The sequence below is a fragment of the Quercus lobata genome, chromosome 5 (assembly GCF_001633185.2).
Source record: "Quercus lobata isolate SW786 chromosome 5, ValleyOak3.0 Primary Assembly, whole genome shotgun sequence".
NCBI classification, from domain to species: Eukaryota; Viridiplantae; Streptophyta; class Magnoliopsida; order Fagales; family Fagaceae; genus Quercus; species Quercus lobata.
The window spans coordinates 3,208,082-3,230,074 of record NC_044908.1 but is presented as its reverse complement, the minus strand read 5'-3'; the positions used below and the strand labels follow the sequence as shown (position 1 = coordinate 3,230,074).

Here is a 21,993-nt window from a genome sequence, read left to right as displayed (position 1 = left end):
CACCGGAGTTCGGCAAGTCGTGTCGGTATTGTAACGACCCAAGAAAAAGCACTAGCCACATCTGCGCTATACCTCAAAAGGACTAGTCACAATTGAGATTCCTTGTAGTTGTTAATAAAGCTCAGTTCAATCCAGTAAATACCCGATGTGAGACTCATCACACACCCACACAATAAATCAAATTGGGGTATCATAATTTCCCCCGCTTAAATCCTTAACATCCTCGTTAGGGCTCTCTTTGTGGAGCAGTGTCTTCGAACCCTCATGGAGTTACCGGGCCGGCTCTGATACCATATGTAATGACCCAAGGAAAAACGCTAGCCACATCTGCACTATACCTCAAAAGGACTAGTCACAATTGAGGCTCATTGTAATTGTTAATAAAGCCCAGATCTACCCAGTAAATACTCGATGTGGGACTCATCACACACCCATACACATCACACAATCAATCAAATTGAGGTATCACAATCTCCCCCACTTATATCCCTAATGTCCTCGTTAGGGCCCACTTTGTGGGGTAGTGTCTCTGAGCCCACACAAGATTATCGGGCCGGCTCTTATATCATATGTAACGACCCAAGGAAAAGCGCTAGCCACATCTGCACTATACCTCAAAAGGACTAGTCACAATTGAAGCTCCTTGCAGTTGTTAATAAAACCCAATTCAACCCAATAAATACCTGATGTGGGACTCATCACACACCTACACACATCACACAATCAATCAAATTGGGCATCACAATCTCCCCCGCTTAAATCCCTAACGAGGAAAAAGGAAAAAAAGATAGAACTTGCATTTTTTTTCCCTACGTTTCTTTAAAAAACGTAAAAGGAAAAAAAATATAAAACTTGCATTTCTTTTTTCCTACATTTTTTTTTTTTTGGTGGATAAATTTGCATCTTATGTCACCTTTTCCTAATAATAAAGTAAAAAAAAAAAGTATTTGAGTTTCACTTAAACTACTTCTTTTTGTTTATATCATTTTCTTCACAGCCTAAAATTCTCATTATATATACACACACAGTTCACCAAATTGCAAAAATTTTAATATACATATTTTTTGGATAAATATAACAAATCAAGTAATGAAAGAAAATAGTATTTGATTTACAACTATAATAGTTGTGTTTATCTAAAATGTTATCAACAAAACCTAAAATCAATAGAATAAAATTGTAGGGTCACGTTTTTCAGTCCAAGCCTAAAATGTATGGGATCTTGGACCAGTGAGTCCGGTACAATAAATTTGTAGAGAGTGGGTCGAAGAGCTAAGTTTTAGTGTATGGATAACAGTTAACATGGTGTTTATCACAGTTAAGCGAGAATGAACTAGGTTTATCAAAGAAGGTTGGTCTTTGGCAACGGTCTGAGGAGCTTTTTTTGGTGCCTCTCGAGTGATAGGGGCTACCAGTGAGCCCAATACAGTAAATTTGTAGAGAGTGGATCGAAGAGCTAGGTTTTAGTGTATGGACAACAGTTAACATGATGTTTATCACAGTTAAGCGAGGATGAACTGTGATAAACATCATGTTAACTGTTGTCCATACACTAAAACCTAGCTCTTCGACCCACTCTCTACAAATTTATTGTACCGGACTCACTGGTCCAAGATTCCATACATCTTGGGTTTGGGCTGAAAAACATGACCCTACAAAAATTATCTAAAGATAGAATTTAAATAAAAAAGAGAGACAAAAAAAAAAAAAAACCGTAAAAGAAAAAGAAAGATTAATTTGCATTTTTTTCTACGTTTCTTTAAAAAACAAAGGAAAAAAAAGATAGAACCTGCATTTTTTTTTTCCTACTTTTTTTTTTTTTTTTTGTGTGGATATATTTGCATCTTATGTCATCTTTTTCCTAATAATAAAGTTAAAAAAAAAAAAAAATTATTTGAATTCCACCTAAACTACTTCTTTTTTATCATATCATCTTCTTCACAACCTTAAATTCCTACTATATATACACACAATTTTTTGGTGTTTCATTATTTATACTACGTACTTTACAATTATTTGCTATATTCTTCATTTCTCCTCTCTACCCTACCTACAACCTTGCAGGTAATTTTTTTTTTCTTTCATTAAATTGAATAGATTTTGTATATTTGTTGCCTTTTTATTATATATAATATGATTATTTGTTGTTGACATCAATATTTTATAATGGATTTAATTTGTTATGGCTTTTGTTTGGTGCTTTGTTCCATGTAATCTATATTCCTTAATTAAAAGCAAAATTTGCTGTCAAACATGAAATTGGATACGAGAGAATCCATTTATCCAAATTTCTATGCAAGTCTATCTTTACTTAACTCCCTTTTTTTTTTTTTTTTTTTAAAGTTCAAAACTTTGGATATTTTTTCATTAATGAATTGAGGTTTTGGCTTTATTTTGTTTTCAACTGTTTCAATTATTGAATTCATTATTTTTTTCATGTGTAATATTAATATCTATTTTTTTATGATAAAAAAATAATAATATATGTGTTCTTAAAGGCTAAAACACAGTACAATTACAAACATTACTTTAAGTTAGGGTGTTATATTTATTTATTAGTAATTTAGAATGTTACATTAAGTTAGAGTATTATATTTTTATTTATTATTAATTTAGAATGTTACATTTGGATACATATGCTGGTTTAGGGTTGATATAATTTATAACCATTTGAATGAAATCAACAGTTCAACACTAAAACAAATGATTTAAATATCAAATAAGAAATAAATTTTTTTTTAAGTGTACCAAGTACAATTTATTTTTTAATCTTAAATTTTGAATTAATTATTTTTTCATTTTATTTGTTATTAAATTTAATTATATTATCAAAATATTTTTTATTAAGCCATGCACCAGCATAATACTAGTTTTTTTTTTTTTTTTTTTTTTTTTTTTTTTTTTTTTTAAGATGCTTCAACCCTACATTTGAGTAAGGAAGAAATGTTGAAAAAAAGAGGGGGGGGGGGGGGGGGAGAGGAGATACATTACTACTTCCGTATTCCAACATTTCGTTTGCCTAATATTTTATTTTTAAATTATCCTTAAATCTTTTTCCAATTTTAAAAATTAATTTCTTAATAACACCTTATAATTTGATGGGTCATTCTACAGTTTCTACCGTAGAATGCTCCATTATTGATTTGGTTTATTTGATAAATCAAATTTTAATATTTTATTTGAAGTTTTATTTATTTATTTAAATGCATATAAATAATATTCCATTAAAAGCTTAGAATTTTAAGCTGGACAGGAAGGATTAACTTGTTCAAAACATCCCTTATTTTCACATTAAATTTTAAGCTGGTCTGGAGAAGACAAAAGGGTTTAAGACCCTTAACCTTCTTCTTCAAGTTATATAACACCATCCTACTTTACGCTCTGTGAATTTTCAAAAACAAAACTTTACTCTCTGTGACTGACTCTCTCTCTCTCTCACAAACACAAGCACAAAAACTCAGCCAACCCAGAGCAGAGTCTGTGTTCATCATCATGATCATGATCATCATCAAAGATCATCAATCACTCAAAAAGTCCCGAACTTTCAGTTTCATTAATTCATCCACCTCCATTGTGTGTTCAATAAAAGCAAATAATCACAACCACCAAAACAAACATGCGTCGTGGAAGTGACCATGGCAGAGCTAAGAGCACCGGAGCCAATTGGGTTTAAAAAAGAGACCGGTGGTTCAGTGTATTGTCAGAGCCCTGTAATTGTGCCACACCCTTTTTCCGAGTATTTTTTATTTTATGGAAAAGATAGTCTTTGTAGAATCTGTGATTTCTCTTTTTGTTGAAGTTGTTATGATATATGGGAAATGTACAGTTATTGGTTTATTTTTTTATTTTGATGTGAAGTGTGACATATTTATGTAAAAGGTTGCAAATTTAAGATATGGGTTTTTGTTATTGTCGGAATAGTTTAAGGAATATTGTGAAAGATTTGAAAAAGACCCAAGTTGAATATGTAAGAAAAGTTGGTTATGATTGTGTAATTATTGTGTAATGTGTCAAAAGTTTGGAATTTATGTAATTATGATTGTGTAATGATTGGATTACACAATATTTACATGGCATGATAGGGATAATTTCATTACAAATGTGATATGATCTATGTTATTTGTTACTGCTTTCGCGTGACTGCATAAGTTTTTAATGTTTATATATGCTAAATCCAACAGAAATTGCTGAGGAGACTGTTGTTAGTGAGGATGAATCCTCCATAGTCAAAAGGAATAATTCACAGCAAAGGTCACTGGGTAGTGTTCCAAAGAACTCCGAGCATAAACCCAAATTAGGTAGCAGAAACCGGCAGGAGTGGCATTCACATGGTGGCAAAGATGGTTTTGCTAATATAGTGAGGTCTCAACAAGGAATAAATTCACCAGAGTGTAGGCAGTAGATCAAAACAACTCAAGTGCATGGGTACTCCAGATTCAGCCCTTAAACAGGATTTTCCTCAATTGTCTGGGCGGTCTGATTCTGAGGACTTGGATGCAGGGAGAATTAAGAGTGGGAAAATCTTAAGTGTCAGTTTGGAGGTGAACATGGAATTCAGGTTGAAAATTTCTGTCCATCAGGATGAGACTCAGGTCCTTTCTGTATCTGCTAAAAAATATGAGCCTTCTACAAGTAAGGATCCAAAAAGTTCTGCAGGCCATAAAAATTTAGAGCATTCTGAGCACTCTGCAATGCTTGACTCTCTTGATCTCTGCCCAACCAAATCTGAGAAAACTGTTATGCTCAAACCTCCTTTACTAGTACAGAATAGAGAAAGGCGGAATGAAATCAAGTCCTCCTTGGAGGGGCAAAATGGAATTGTGTTGAGGGGTGGGATGGTCCTTCTAAAGAGTTACATATCATTCAGTGATCAGGTCAAAATAGTAAATAAATGCCGAGACCTTGGTCTGGGTGCTGGAGGTTTCTACCAAACAGGTTACCGTGATGGAGCAAAACTGCGATGGAAGATGTACCTCGGTAAAATTGGGACCCTGAGACAGGTAACTATGGAGATCACCGTCCAGTTGATGAGGCTAAACCACCCACTATACCTGCTGAATTCTATGAGTTGGTCAAAAAATCAATTGAAGATTCCCATTCCCTTATTCAGAAAAATTCCAAATCAAGCAATGTAGAAAGCATACTTCCCTGGATGTCACCAAACATTTGTCTTGTAAATTATTACTCTGAAAATGGTCGACTTGGTCTCCATCAGGTGTGCCTTACCCATATAATCTGACTTATCAATTTCTTTGCAATTTCTATTCTTGGAAATTCTTCCTTCCTTGATTATGTTTTATTTTTCATTAATTATTCATCCATAACTTGCACCTCACTTGTTTCTCTAGGTTCCTCATTAACTATGGCTTTGTGAAGTTTCTATGACAGCTAATGACTTCAATTCCATGCAGGATCATCGTGAAAGCCAAGAAAGTCTTGCTAAAGGTTTACCTGTGGTCTCTTTTTCAATTGGTGACAAGGCAGACTTCTTATACGGTGATCAGAGGGATGTTGACAAGGCAGAGAAGGTTGTGTTGGAATCCGGAGATGTTCTTATATTCGGTGGAAAATCTAGGCATATTTTTCATGGTGTTACAGCCATTCACCCAAACAGTGCACCAAAGTCCTTGCTTGAAGAAACAAAACTCCGGCCTGGCCGATTGAATCTTACTTTCAGACAGTATTGAAAACCTTGGTATATATTTGGAACTCCCTCAAAGTGATTAAGAAAGTTTCTTGAAGCAGAGAGGTACATGATAGTTTTGTTGATGTAATAACCGTCTATGTAGATATACGAGATTCTGAATAATCAAACTAACCTGTCAATTTAAGTCTCTTGCATTATCAGCATATATAGGTTCTGATGTTAACCGACTTGACATTTCACTGACCTCTGCAAAATTGAAATATGAAAGAGATTATATTAGTTGTACTATTCAAGACAAATACTTTAATAAGGAAAAAAATAAAGGCACTCATTAGCGTGATAGATAGAGAGAGAAGGGGAAGGGGGGAGGCTTTGGATTTATTACTAGTCTAAGAAATAAAGTTACTAAGTAATTCTTCTGATTTCTTTTTAGCAAAATCTAGATAAACAGAAATATGTGACCTTCACACACAGAGAGGGGGGGGGGGGGGGAATGTGACCTACAAGAGAGTTATGAAACTATAATTTATTTTGTGTTAACACCATATAATTTGATGTCACAAACATAACTTCACATTCAACAAGTGTTTCAACCAAGCGCAAATATGCCAATAACTGTTTCTTTAGAGACAATAGTAAACACAAAATTTTGATAATAGCTAGCAAACCCACAAAATCCATCTTGCCAGAACTTCAAAGCAAGCCTGGCTTTGTTCTTGACACTCCTCATGCCAGTGTGCGGATTCTGGTACAGCAAAGTGGAGGTACCTTTACGAGTGGATAGGTACCGATTGCACTCTAGCATTATTTCAACAATGGTGAATGTATCTATAATAGCTTCTTCTTTCAAGACTAAACACAACCACGTATCAACAAAGCAACATACATGCATTTCCAAGCACACACATACAACTACAAGTATCCTAAGACATTGAATGTTTTTTTTGGGGTGCCCTATGTGTGTGTGCGCACACAAAGCTGTGCAGACCTGTGAAATAAACTCACCAGGGTGACCAAAGAGAAATTTCTTATTGAATGCAACAATGCAAGATCTTAAGCATTTCATACATTATTTAAAATTTGCGAATAGATTATGTTGCATAGCTTCAAACAAACATCAGAACAAAATAACATAATTAAATTTAAGTATTTGTGAAAATAAAAAGGAATATCTTACGGTCCAACTTTTCACCAACACCAAGAACTTCCTGAATATTGCAAGTCATTATTTGGTGGACTTCATAGAGTTCATCATTCAACTTTGCAATATTCCACTGGGTACAGGTGTCCTGATACAGTTTCTTGGTTTTCTGTATGAATGTGTCTTTTAAACATAAAAAGTAGGAAAATTAAACTCATCAAAAGAAACACCAACAAGAATGCTGAAAGAATAGGAAGTACAAAAAAGAATCATGAAGAAAAGACTAGACATACCAAATTTGATGAAGGTATAAGGTCTGGCAGCAGTTTCAATTTGAGCCCCATTAACACGCTCAAATTCGTTCTTGAGGTTTTCAAGGTATTGAAAGGCAAGTTTCTTAGGATAAGCATGGTCACACATTGTCAAGTAATAAACGCATCCTTCGATAATATAACTAAGAACTTACGTCAATGTAACATTAAGATTGTTCCACATTCAGACACAATTATTATTTTAACAGAGCATATAGAAAAGAAGATCAGATGTCCAACTTATGTAAAAAGAAAGAAATTCTAACTGAGTCTCTTTTATGCAAAGTAGGGTACTTCAGCATAAAGACATGTTGAAAAAGACAGCATAATTTCTAAACTGAAGCTGCTATCCCCATCAAATCTTGCATCCGTTAAATATAATAGAACAATTTTAACTAGACAGCAACCCGTACAAGGAACTCAATATCTCACAATCATCTAAAAGTCTCATAAAATCTCCATAATTTCACATTGTGCTTGAAGCCAACCTCAAATTTAATTGCAATAAATTTTTGGCCAGATTGAATCAAGTTGGGTTTCACATTGTGTTTGAATACTCTCTAAACTATAAAGAGATTGCATACTCCAGATTGTACCAGAAATAATACTGCAGTTTCTATCGCTCATAAGTTATACTGGGAAAATACACACGCATGAAAAATCTCACAAGGATACTAGAAAATGTAAGGGCCAGTTTCAATTGACATCCTTGAAGCCTCATTCTGACCTCTTGATAGGTTTTTAAACAAAGCCTTGACTTACTGTTTGTAGAATTCACCGTCTTTTAAATCACGGCCATCATCTAGACCCTCTGCTAGTGGAAGACCATCAGTTACACGAGCAATCAAAGTTAGCTTCACCATCTTCAGCTTAGACCTTTTCAGCTATACAAAAATGACTCAAATATGTTAGCCATTATCCCAAAACCAGGAGATTATGAAGACAACAATCCTACACAAATAAGAAACTGATATACAAATTAACAAATAACTCAGCTTAGTACCATAACAAACCACTAAATTCACATAATCTAACAGCTAATTTATCTCTCTCAGTCATCCATGAACAACTACTGCCATTTAAGCTTAACATGCAGAGTCCATAATCATATCTGTCCTGGTAACACCATCTATCGTTCCTCTTAACTCTAATGGATCACAATTAGTTATTAAGCAAGGTCACATCTTGACAACTCACCTCTTCAAATGTTACTCTCAGAATCCAAATGACCAAACTCCCATTAAAAAAAAAAAAAGACCCATGATTTGGTTCTTACAATATTGACATATTTCATTGTGATGGGCATTAGAGAGGCATTTGTTAAAAACCACAAAGAACAAAAAAAAAAAAAAAAAAAAACCCATTTTTTATATTCACTAAAAACACATAAGAGATCACCAAAATGACCCAATTCTTCTTCTTCATCACATGCTATGAATTCAATTGTGATAATACAAAATGATAAGCATTCCCCATCTGAATCAAGATCTCCAATGATCTATATCACAAGGCACCAAACCAAGCCATATGAGCCACCAAAATCATATCTTTATTCATTTTTAAAAATACCCATTAAACCAAAATGAACAATTTGTTGAAAAAAAAAATGCCATTCCCATCTGGAAATTCAGACTAACAACCTTAAATAAATAACAAAGACACAGTTTTTACTGTGTATTTTTTTTAATATGTAATGGACATACCTGGTTTATATCATTTGGGCTTTGCTTTTGATGTGAAGGATCTGAGGGACGGTGATGACAATGCTCAGAATCTGACCGAGACAATATGGCTATAATAGAGGGGTTTGGTTTTGAAGGACCAAAAATAATGAGAGAGTGCGCGCTTTAAGGTATTGTACCTTGGAAGGCCAATTTGGAAATAACATTATTATTCTCAAAAGGTACAACTTACACAGCCGTGATATATTGTCATAATAATGTAACCTATCTAATTCTCATCCAACTCTTTTTTTCTTTTTCTTTTTTTTTTCCTTTTTTATTTACGTTTTTTTTTTTAATGTAATTTATTTATTTACGTTTTTGAATTATCAAGCAGGATGAATGAACGTAACTTTTTTTTTTTTTTTTTTTTTTGAGAAACGAATGAACGTAACTTGAAAGAGTAATTCTGGAAATACAAACTATTTTGTAAAAAAATTTACAAATTACTAATATGAGTTTTTTTTTTTTTTAAGAAACAAAAAAAATATTGTGGTAAGTGATTATTGGTAAATAAAAAAACGATGTTAATGGTAGACTTAAATGAAAACCCGTAAGAAATTGTCCACAATATCAATTTGTAAAAATATTGTAAAATAATTAATGTTTATAGCATTACTCAACTTGTAAGTATGTAATAGAAAAATAATTAAAAGCAGCTAAATTTTATGATTAGAGGTAAAATATAAAAATAAAAAACCATATACACAATTTTGAATATTAAAAACCACAGTGCACCCTTAACGCGATAGTTACTCCACAAGTATAATTTGCTTGTAGGGTGTGGGGGACAAAAGTTGAGATTCAAGTCTCTAAAAAGGAACTTCATACACATATACACTTAAATTATTCTAAAGTATAATTTTTATCTTGTATAATATATATATATATATATTAAAATTTGTATAAAGTATAATTTTTCTTTTGGCCCATTTATAATGGGTTTTCAATTTCTCATCCAAATATTTGGATTTCAAAAAAAAAAAAAAAACTTTAGACTTTTAGTACAATTTTTTATTTTTTATAGGAAAAGTTTTAGCACAATTAATCATTCATATTGTTGGTGGTTCAAATTACCTCAATTATAAAAGTATTTTATCATCAAATAAGGGATTTAGTGTTGAACTTCATTTATAACAAAACCAATTGATATCTAATTTAATGATATATGTGAGTATAAACAAGCCGAGCAAGAGTATTGGGCTGTAGGCTGCGTTCGAGGATACTTAGGTGCTTGAGGATGGTAGTAGGGTTTATTAAGTTTGGGGATCATTGAGCAGAGGACAAGAAAGTATAACAACAAACAGATGGTAGCTCATAAGGAGCCGGGTTTCCTCGAGAGAGCATTATGAAAGGTTGGAGCCCAGTATTCCTTGGCATGTTGTACAAAAAATAATCCTTCCTTTTATGGATAAGCTTCAAGCAAGGTAACCAACAACAAAAGAAGAAATATCTGGGGAGAAAGGCTGCTACCACCACATTAAATGTGTTGCACCTAACCAACTGGCCGCATTTATGTGAAAATAACCCCTCAACAAAGATATCTCAGTTCACTACTACTCACAAAGTTGTTAGGATGTCTTTGATGGGACAAGCATCTAGGAGATCACCCACATAATTAACAAGTGGAAGGCTGGGATCGAAGAGGACAAGACTATAAAAGGGAATGGCCTCCATAAAAAATGGGGTAGGTAGTCTCTGGGAGAAAGATAGAACACCTTGTATTTAGAAAAAAGCTTGAGTCAATATAAGAACAATTTATCCTCGGACTTGACTGAGGAGTGCTATTCTCGCATTGTGGTGTTTTTCTAATTGGTTTAATCCCTTTCAACTAAGGCCCATAATTAATTGGCTAAAACGTTCTTTCTTGTAAGATCCACTCTCTAACAAATATATTGTGTTGGGCTCACTGGACCACCATCAATTGTTCACAAGTTGGGGGTCTAAACAAACGGGTCCTAACAATATACATACGAACATTGTATTAAAAACTGATTTCAATCAAATTCATTACTTAATAGAATGCAATCCTCAAAGAAAATTTTAATATATATGCAATACAAACTTGGCGGATATATAAAGTGCATCCTTTCAAAATTTTTAAATCAATCACTTTTTATAAATTAAAATAGACGATTCTATTCATCAAAAAAAAAAAAAAAGACGATGCTATATATTATTTATAGTCCACAATAATATTCACTTTTGAAACTATAATTTCTCTTTATGGTTAATTTTTATAAATATTTCTAATTTTCAATTTTATTGATTTTCATTTGGATAAAAAGTTCTACAAATTGGTCTAGTTTTGGATGGTGGCTCTTTAAAATGGAATGACTCATCCTATGTAAATACTAAACAAAGCGTCAAATTAATGAATCCTATTCCTCTAAAAACATTTCTCAAAAAATAAAACAAAAATCCTCTAAAAACAATATAAAAAAAATTAATGATTCCTCTAAATTTGTGAAAAAAATCCCATCCTTTTGTTTGTGTCCAATGCAAAAAATAAAGTGCACAAGAAAAGTCATATTTTAAAACTACATTATATATATATATATATATATATATATATATAAACTACATTTAAAATAAGATAAATTATACTTTTCCATCCTAATCTTTCACCATGATTACACTTGTTAATCCCATAAATTATTAAAACACACAATTGACCCCCCTAAAATTGTTTCAATGTCCCCCCACTATCTATTTTTGTATTAAGTATGATAGAATTAAATATTGAAAGACCATTTTACTCCTCTCTTTAAGATAGTCATCAAAATGGTAAATTAGTCATTCGTTGCTAAATTCCATCATACTCCGTAATTAACAACAAAACATTTAGTAGAAGGTTAGTGTAATATATTTTTAAAATTAAGGGGTCGATCATATGTTTCAATAATTCAAATGTTCAAGTGTAATCATAGTCATAGTTCATGGTAGAAATGTGTAATTTTCCCATTAAAAAAAAGAGGAAGTTGGCTTTATTTATGATATTATAAAGGTGTGAAATTTTACTTTTATAGTTGAAGGGTTTTTAAGAAATGTATTAATTATTAAATATTTTTTTTCCTTCTATGACTATTAATTGAAAATTATATTTTTACCAATAAATTTAATGAAAATCTTATAAACCTAAATTTTCATATATATTTTTATTTGACTTACAATTAAGGGAAGATCAAATAAATCTCTATATATATATATATATAGAGAGAGAGAGAGAGAGAGAGAGAGAGAGAGAGAGAGAGATTATCATGCATATTATAAGTGTTAAATTTTATTAAATCAAATATTTAGGCATTATTTTAATGTAACCCCTATGCATATGAATTTTCATTTTATTATGTTAACTAATGTGCTTTCTTCCTTGCAAGTTGCAACAAATAGGGTATGAAAGATTTGAACCTAAAATCCTAACATTAGAAGAACCTTGGCTATATGGATTACGAAGTGCTTTTTAGTACGATACTAAAATAACAAGTACATTTTCTCTTGTGGCTTGTCATCATTTAAATCTATAAAACTTTTAGCATGGGCTTATGAATGATCTATTAGTTTTTTGTTGTTGTTATTGTTGCAGTGATAATTCGATAGTTACAATAGGGAGGGAGGATTTGAACCATAAATGTTTTAGAAACACCAAGAGGTAGCAACAAATTGAATTCCAAGTCTCTTAGCATCTCTTAGATTTGTTTAATATGATAGTGAAATAAATCAATGACTCTTTTCATTGTGTTAGCAAGATTATTAGCATGGCTTTTGGCATCTCTTGGGTTAGTTTAATATGATGGAGAAATATATTAATGACTTTTTTTTTTTATTGCGTTAGCAAGATTATTAGGACCAGTCCCATATCTGTAAGGATTTTTGTTTGTTTTATTTTTTTTTGATAGATTCAACAAATACATTGAGAACTTGGGATTTTGAATTCTTGGCAGCTCCATTGAAAACACTAAAAAGGTACTAGTTAAGTTACAAAAGGCTCTTGACCTCTTATATGTAGGTTATATATATTCACTTATGTAGTTTTTTCGATTGCATTACATTGAGTAAATTTTATTAAGTCACAATGTGATATATCATCATTGATTACGTCAGGCCATATGTTAGCATAAACTTTTAGATAAATTCTTACTATCACTTTTTGCTTAGAGTTTTGTAAAGGATAACATTTGTATTTAACAAAAATACTTTGACACAATTCTGAAAAAGCTTTAACCCTATATTTGAGTAAAGAAAAATAAGGAAGAAAAGTAAAAAAAAGAAAAAAAAGAAAAAAAAGAAAAAGAAAAGAGAATGAAAGAAGAGAGGATACATTACTACTTCATACTCCATTCCTTTTTTTTTTATATCCATAATCCATTCCATTTAGTTTGCCACTTTTCCTAGTATTTCATAAAATAGATGATTAATGTATACTCTAAGTGTAAGTTTGGATTCACGTCCGAGTTTTACTTTTGCGTTTTGCATTTTGCTTTTTTTTTTTTTCTACACGCGTTTCAGGGGACAAGCGCAACAGTGGAGTACTGTTCAGTACTGTTTGGCCCTTTTTTTTTTACTTTTCTGTCAATCAGTGGGTCCGTGCACTGTTCATGGACCCACAAATTTCATTTTTTATCAATTTTTTCATTAAAAATGGGTCCCACAGCACTATTCACACATTTAAAAATTATTTTGCTACAGTGTTTTCAGTTTTCAGTTTCAGCAAAATAAGTTCTATCCAAACACACCTAAGTGTAGGAATTATACATGAAATTCCTAGATATGTGAGATCCAAAAAATAGAAAAAAAAATGCAACAAAGAAAACAATTACACAAGATAAAGATTTACGTGGTCCAGCAATTTGGCTATGTCTACGGAGTTGTAAGGATTTTACTATTCAGAGAAAAATACAAAATGCGGTAATACAATTTTTTTTTTCCACTCAAAACAATACACCAAACTCTAGGGCTCGTTTGGCAATGTTGTTTTAGTAACGTTGTTTAAGTTTTTTGGAAATATATGTGGATGAAAAAGTGTTGTGAAAATACGTGTTGTGTTGTTTAAACAACGAAAACTGTTGTTTAAATACTCCTACCATGTGCACAGAATTCATAATGGGCTAAAAACGGACCCCCCAGGAAGCTTGACTATGAGCGCTCCGGCTTGGCCCATTTAAAATCGTAACACTTTTTATATCTGATTGGGTCATAATTCAAATCAAATATAGTTAGCTCCACAAAAATTTTTCTTAAAAAAAAGCTCCACAAAGGCCAACACTAAGGACATACATACTGGACCTTTTTATTTTATCCCTATATGTTTGTCTAATATTATAAATCAATAAATACATTTTCATAACTTTCTTAATAACACCTCATGTCTATCAAAATATTATAATTTGATGGGTCACTCTACTATAGAATGCTCCATTATTTGATTTTATTTGAAAAATCAATTCTTAATATTTTATTTGAGTTTTAAATTTTTGAAAACTCATAATTTTTCATTTTAAATAATACTATCTAACTTCTATTTAATAAAAACATAAATAATACTATTTTCTTAGAAATCCAGTTTGGTAAGAGATTTTTAGTAATGTTGTTTCTCGTTTGAGACGAGGGAATGGAATGGAATGAAAAAGAATGAAAAAAATAATTTTAGAATATTCTTCCATTCTCTTGTTTGAGAGTTTTAATGGAGGGAATAAAATGGGTAGGAGGGAACACTCATTCCTCCATATTTCCTTAAAACCTCAAATTTTCATTCCCTCAAAATTGAGAAGAATGAGAGGAAATAGAATTAAATTTAATGATTTTTTTACTAAAACTCCCAAAATACCCCTATATATTCAACCATTTATTTTAAAATAGGGATCTAATAGTAATATTGATGTAAATTGATTCCATTCCATTCCCTCCATATTACTCTCAAACAAGATTATTTACATTCCATTTATTTTCATTCTTTTATTTTAAAACATCCAATCAAAGTTACTTAATTCCATTCTTTTCCTTTACTTAAATACATTCCATTCCATTCTATTCAATTCCCTTATGAACTCTTAAACGAACCCTAAAACATTAAATCAAGATTATTTAATTTCATTTCATTCCATTCTTTTCCATTCCTTTCCCTTTCTTAAATATATTTCATTCCATTCCATTCATTTTTATTTTCTTATGATCATTCTATTATATTCTCTTATGAACTTCCAAACAAAGTCTAAGCGTTGTGAAAATACGTGTTATGATATTTAAACATTGAAAACTATTATTTAAACAATAGCCATTAAGCTCGACAGGAAGATTTCGGGCCCATTTGATACATGTATTTAAACAATAATTTTTAATTTTAAAAAAAATATATATAAATGACAAAATATATAAAAATACGTGTAATATTATTTAAAAACTGAAAACATATATTTAAAATGATGTAACGGCCTTAGATTCTTATTCTTAGCCCTTGTTCTCTAGGAGACAAAAAGTTTTAAAGCCCTTCAGCGTCTTCCTTTACTTTCCTTTTCCTTCAAGTTATATTATACCATCCTCTACTTTACTCTCTGAATTTTCAAAAACAAAACTTTACTCTCTGACTCTATATTTCTTACACACACACACACACACAAACACACACAAACACAAAATCTCAGCCAACCCAGAGCAGAGTTTGTGTTCTTCATCATCATCATCATCATCATCATCATCAAAGATCATCGAACACTCAAAGTCTCAAACTTTCCCTTTTATTGCTTCATCTACCTTCATTCTGCGCCCAGTAAAAGCAACCCCACCAAAAACAAACATGCGTCGTGGAACTGGCCGTGGCAGAGATAGGAGCACCGGAGCCCAATGGGTTCAAAAGAAGACAGGGGATTCAGTGCATCGTCACAACCCTGTAATTTTACCACACCCCTTTTCCCTTTTTTTTTCCTTATTGTAGAATTTTAGCATGGAAAAAATGCAGTCTTTGTAGAATTTTTGATTTCTCATTTTGTTGAAGGTGTTTTGTTATATGGGAAATGTACATTTAGTGGTTAATATTTTGATTATGATGTGACATGTTTATGGAAAAAGTTGCAAATTTGAGATATGGGTTTTTGTCATTGTTGGATTAGTTTAAGGAATATTGTGAAAGATTTGCAAAAGACCCAGGTTGAATATTTGAATAGAAAAGGACGGTGTGGGTTTAGTAAGTAAGAAAAATTGGTCATGATTGTGTAATGTGTGAAAATTCTGGAATTTATGTAACTATGATTGTGTACTGATTGGATTACACAATATTTATCTGGCATAATATGAGAATTTCATTACAAATGTCATATATGATATATGTTATGTGTTACAGCTTTTGCATTACTGCGTAAGTTTTTAATGTCTATATGTGATAAATCCTACAGATATTCCAGGTTGTGTTATCCAGTTTAAATATATACACACGGAAATTTGTTATTAAGAAATTTTACACTCATTTTATTTACTTATGGTGAATTTGATAGTTCTGTTTCCATCTTGGACAAAAACTCAATTCCTAAGCTGTCTGGTATTGTTGTCATTTTGGGGGTCGGGGTTTCGGGTGTTGGTCATTGTTTGAAGTTGCTGTACTGAGAATACATGCTTGAAGCAAATTGATTATCCTCTTTGTATTCTATTTCCATTATTTATCAATTGATTTTATGAGTGTTTATGGGAGTTGAGTTTGAGTAATTGGTTTTGATTAAACTTGGGGTTTACTTATTTATTGTACGAACTACAGGTCGTATTCTCTTTCCATTATTTATTGCTTGATTTTATGAGTGTTTATGGGATTTGAGTTCGAGAAATTGGTTTTGATTAACCTTTGGCTTGTTTTATTTATTGTATTATACAAACTACAGATTGGAGCAGATAGACTCGCTGAGGAGGCTGTTTGTTGTAAGGATGGATCCTCCATAGGGGAAAGGAATAATTCGCAGCAAATGTCACATGGTAGTGCTCCAAATCACTCTGACTATAAACCCAAATTTGGTAGCAAAAACAGGCAGGAGTGGCATTCACGTGGTGGCATTCAAGAGGTACCAATTAAGTTACAAGAGGGTCTTGATCCCTTATATATATATATATATATATGTATGTATGTATGTATTCACTTATGTAGTTTTTTTGATTGCGTTGTATTGAGTAAATTTTTTATTTTATTTTTGGGTAGAAGCATTGAGTAAATTTTGTTAAGTCATGTATTATATCATCATTAATTGTGTCTAACCATATGGTAGCATAAACTTTTAGAGAATCGTTACTATCACTTTTTACAGAGAATTTTGTAAAGGACTACACTTTGCTTTTAACAAGAAATACTTTGACACCATATTGAAAAAGCTCTAACCCTACATTTTAAAATTTTTTTATTTATTTATAAAGATGCTTGAACCCTACATTTGAGTAAAGAAAAAATAAGGAAGAAAAGTTGAAAAAAAAAAAAAAAAGGGCATACATTACTACTTTTATTTTTAAATTATCCTTAAATCTTTTTCCAATTTTAAAAATTAATAAATCCATTTTCATAACTTTCTTAATAACACCTTATAATTTGATGGGTCATTCTACAGTTTCTACTGTAGAATGCTCCATTATTTGATTTGGTTTATTTGAAAAATCAAATTTTAATATTTTATTTATAAAAATACGTATAAATAATATCCCCTTAAAATTTTAGAATTTAAGTTGGACAGAAAGGATTAATTTGTTCAAAACATCCCTTATTTTCACTTTTTTTTTTTTTTTAAATCACTTATTTATTAGATTCTTAGCCCCTCGGTCTGGAGAAGAGAAAAGGGTTTAAAAGTTAAAACCCTTCGCCTTCTTCCTTTCCTTTTCCTTCTGCTTCAAGTTATATAACCCCATCCTCTACTTTACTCTTTGTGACTGACTCTATCTCTCTCACACACACACACAAACTCAGCCAACCCAGAGCAGAGTTTGTGTTAATCATCATCATCATCAAAGATCATCAAACGCTCAAAAAGTCTCAAACTTTCCCTTTCAATAAAAGCAAATAATCACAACCACCAAAACAAACATGCACCATGGAACTGGCCATGGCAGAGCTAAGAGCACTGGAGCCAATTGGGTTAAAAAAGAGACTGGTGGTTCAGTGCATCGTCACAGCCCTGTAATTGTGCCACACCCTTTTTCCCATTATTTTTTATTTTATGGAAAAGATAGAGTCTTTGTAGAATCTGTGATTTCTCTATTTGTTGAAGGTGTTATGATATATGGGAAATGTACGGTTATTGGTTAATTTTATTTATTTATTTATTATGATGTGAAATGTGACATGTTTATGTAAAAAGTTGCAAATTTGAGATATGGGTTTTTGTCATTGTTGGATTAGTTTAAGGAATATTGTGAAAGATTTGAAATAGACCCAAGTTGAATATGTAAGAAAAGTTGGTTATGATTGTCTAATTAATGTGTAATGTGTCAAAATTTTGGAATTTATGTAATTATGATTGTATAATGATTGGATTATACAATATTTACATGGCATGATAGGGATAATTTCATTACAAATGTGATATGATATATGTTATGTGTTACAGCTTTCGCGTGACTGTGTAAGTTTTTAATGTTTATATAAGATAAATACAACAGAAATTCCAGGTTGTGTTATCTAATTTATACATATACACACACAGGAATTTGGTATAAAGGAAGATTGAGAAATGTTACACTCATTTTATTTACTTATGGTGAATTTGATAGTTTTGTTTCCATCTTGGATAACACCTCAATTTCTCAGCTGTCTGGTATTGTTGTCATTTTGGGGGGCGGGGTTTCGGGTGCTGGTCATTGTTTGAAGTTGCTTGAAATTAAGTACTGAGAATATATGCTTGAAGCAAATTCATTGTCCTGTTTGTATTCTCTTTCCATTATTCATCAATTGATTTTACGAGTGTTTATGGGATTTGAGTTTAAGTAATTGGTTTGATTAGACTTGGGGTTTGTTTTATTTACTGTACTTTACGAACTACAGATTGCATTCTCTTTCCATTATTTATCGTTTGATTTTATGAGTGTTTATGGGATTTGAGTTTGAGTAATTGGTTTTGATTAACCTTGAGTTTGTTTTATTTTTTGTATTATACAAACTACAGGTTGGGGCAGACAGACTTGCTGAGGATACTGTTGGTGGTGAGGATGGATCCTCCATAGGCAAAAGGAATAATTTGCAGCAAATGTCACAGGGTAGTGTTCCAAAGAACTCTGAGTATAAACCCAAACTTGGTAGCAAAACCCAGCAGGAGTGGCATTCATATGGTGGCAAAGATGGTTTTGCTAATATAGTGAGGTCTCAACAAGGAATAAATTCACCAGAGAGTGTAGGCAGTAGATCAAAACAATTCAAGTGCATGGGTACTCCAGATTCAGCCCATAAACAGGATTTTCCTCAATTGTCTGGGCAGTCTGATTCTGAGGACTTGGATGCAGGGAGAATTCAGAGTGGTAAAATCTTAAGTGTGGGGACTGCTGATAGCATAACATTACCGGATGATCTCCCGCACCAAGCAGCTCCTTCCAACGAAAGAGCCAGTTTGGAGGTGGACGTGGAATCCAAGTTGAAAAAAAATTCTGTCCATCAGGTTGAGACTCAGCCCCTCTCTGTATCTGCTAAAATATTAGAGCCATCTTCAAGCAAGGATCCAAAAAGTTCTGCAGGCCATAAAAATTTAGAGCATTCTGAGCACTCCACAATACTTGACTCTTTTGATCTCTGCCCAACCAAATCTGAGAAAACTGTAATGCTCAAACCTTCTTTACTTGTACAGAATAGAGAAAGGCGGAATGAAATCAAGTCCTCCTTGGAGGGGCAAAATGGAGATGTGTTGAGGGCTGGGATGGTCCTTCTAAAGAGTTACATATCAGTCAGTGATCAGGTCAAAATAGTAAAAAAATGCCGAGACCTTGGTCTGGGTCCTGGAGGTTTCTACCAACCAGGTTACCGTGATGGAGCAAAACTGCGATTGAAGATGATGTGCCTCGGTAAAAATTGGGACCCTGAGACAGGTAACTATGGAGATCACCGTCCAGTTGATGAGGCTAAACCACCCACTATACCTGCTGAATTCTATGAGTTGGTAAAAAAATCAATTGAAGATTCCCATTCCCTTATTCAGAAAAATTCCAAATCAAGCAATGTAGAAAGCATACTTCCCTGGATGTCACCAAACATTTGTCTTGTAAATTATTACTCTGAAAATGGTCGACTTGGTCTCCATCAGGTGTGCCTTACCCATATAATCTGACTTATCAATTTCTTTGCAATTTCTATTCTTGGAAATTCTTCCTTCCTTGATTATGTTTTATTTTTCATTAATTATTCATCCATAACTTGCACCTCACTTGTTTCTCTAGGTTCCTCATTAACTATGGCTTTGTGAAGTTTCTATGACAGCTAATGACTTCAAATCCATGCAGGATTGTGATGAAAGCCCAGACAGTCTTGCTAAAGGTTTACCTGTGGTCTCTTTTTCAATTGGTGACAAGGCAGACTTCTTATACGGTGATCAGAGGGATGTTGACAAGGCAGAGAAGGTTGTGTTGGAATCCGGAGATGTTCTTATATTCGGTGGAAAATCTAGGCATATTTTTCATGGTGTTACAGCCATTCACCCAAACAGTGCACCAAAGTCCTTGCTTGAAGAAACAAAACTCCGGCCTGGCCGGTTGAATCTTACTTTCAGACAGTATTGAAAACCTTGGTATATATTTGGAACTCCCTCAAAGTGATTAAGAAAGTTTCTTGAAGCAGAGAGGTACACGATAGTTTTGTAACTTTTGTTGATGTAATAACCGTTTATGTAGATATTCTGGTGGTCATTGTAAGCCCTGCTTCGGCCCTTACCTTTTGATGATGACCCCTTCCCTTTCCTTTCCTATCTCCCCATCTCCTCACATCCAGAGTCCAAACATATGCAAAAATGACGTGTATCACAGTTTTCCTTGTAATTGATTTATGTTTCAGTTATCATTTTTACAATTTTCCTTTCTTCCTCCTCCCTCTAAAACAACTTTTAGCTCTTTTTATTTATTTATTTTTTCATTAAACGACCTGTAGAGGTGGCATATTTTGGTTTCAAGTAATACTAATGGTATAAAATTCCATATATAAAATGGTCTATTATTGCAAATATTGGTGGTACAGGTATGAGATTGCGATTGTTGCCGAGTGCCTTGAAGATCAATTGACACTTTCAAATGTTTTCAATAAAGAGATGTTTAGCGTTCAAATTTCCTTTCCCTCATCTATAAAACTAAAAGAAAAAATGCATTTCTTTTCTCAAAAAAAAAAAAAGAAAAAAGTTCCCATCTCATTAAGTAATAATTCAACCGTGCGCGCGCGCAGTATACCTTACAAAAGCATATAATCTAATCATTTATATTGTCTTCCTTTTAACACGTTGGAATCAATTTATTTCCATGGGCATGCCCATTTGCCTAAAAGAAATACATTCTCTCACGCTAGGAGCAAATAAACCATTTAAATTATTATAATTTTACTTTTGTGTAAGAATGTATGTTCTTGGGAGGCAATTGTACCTTTTAAGGATTCTTGAATCCGACGGTTATTTTGAAGCTACCTGATTCAACAATAGGATCCCTATTGGTAAGGGATGGTGTGAGTACAGTTTGTTTAGATCTCCAACTAGGCCATGGTGGGTGGTCTGCCATACCCTGTGGGGTACTACTTTATGTTTGCATTTGGTTTACCTCATATATTTACCTGAAATTTTTTGTGCTTTGGACACTTCATTAACAGCTTATTTGGCAGCCAAACTTCAACGGTCACTTCACCAAAGTTTGTTTGGTACTAGCATTTGATTTTTGCTTAATGCGTGACATAAAAATTCTTATTTTATAAGCAAACCACAAGACAACCACTCTCCCACCCCAAAAAAAAAAAAACGCTTGCATTTGCAATTTCATATTTGGGATCCATGAAAGGTCGTCAGCCTTGGACAGCATTAATCATAACCATACAAGTACATTTTACTATATACAAAAAGTGCTTGGAATTCCTTGTATCCCATTATTCAACAATGTTGTTTAATATCTACCAACCATATAAGTGCCAGTTCTAAGTCAAAACAATAAGCTATTTAACCAATGCTTTTGAACTTTCAGCCTCCAGGAAATGGAGACAGG

The 21,993-nt window shown here is 32.6% G+C and overlaps 1 protein-coding gene and 2 pseudogenes across 1 annotated transcript; 2 read left to right on the top strand and 1 right to left on the bottom strand.

The window, feature by feature from the left end:
- Positions 1–3,252: 3,252 nt before the first annotated feature.
- Positions 3,253–5,707, top strand: LOC115989210 (annotated as a pseudogene).
- A 98-nt stretch (positions 5,708–5,805) lies between these two features.
- LOC115989209 lies at positions 5,806–8,932 on the bottom strand (annotated as a pseudogene).
- Positions 8,933–15,289: 6,357 nt separating this feature from the next.
- On the top strand, positions 15,290–20,840 carry LOC115989207. Its single transcript, XM_031112877.1, has 4 exons — positions 15,290–15,706; positions 16,686–16,862; positions 18,945–20,069; positions 20,266–20,840. The coding sequence occupies exons 1-4, from the start codon at positions 15,614–15,616 to the stop codon at positions 20,539–20,541; spliced, it is 1,671 nt and encodes a 556-aa protein (XP_030968737.1). The 5' UTR covers positions 15,290–15,613; the 3' UTR covers positions 20,542–20,840.
- Positions 20,841–21,993: the final 1,153 nt, after the last annotated feature.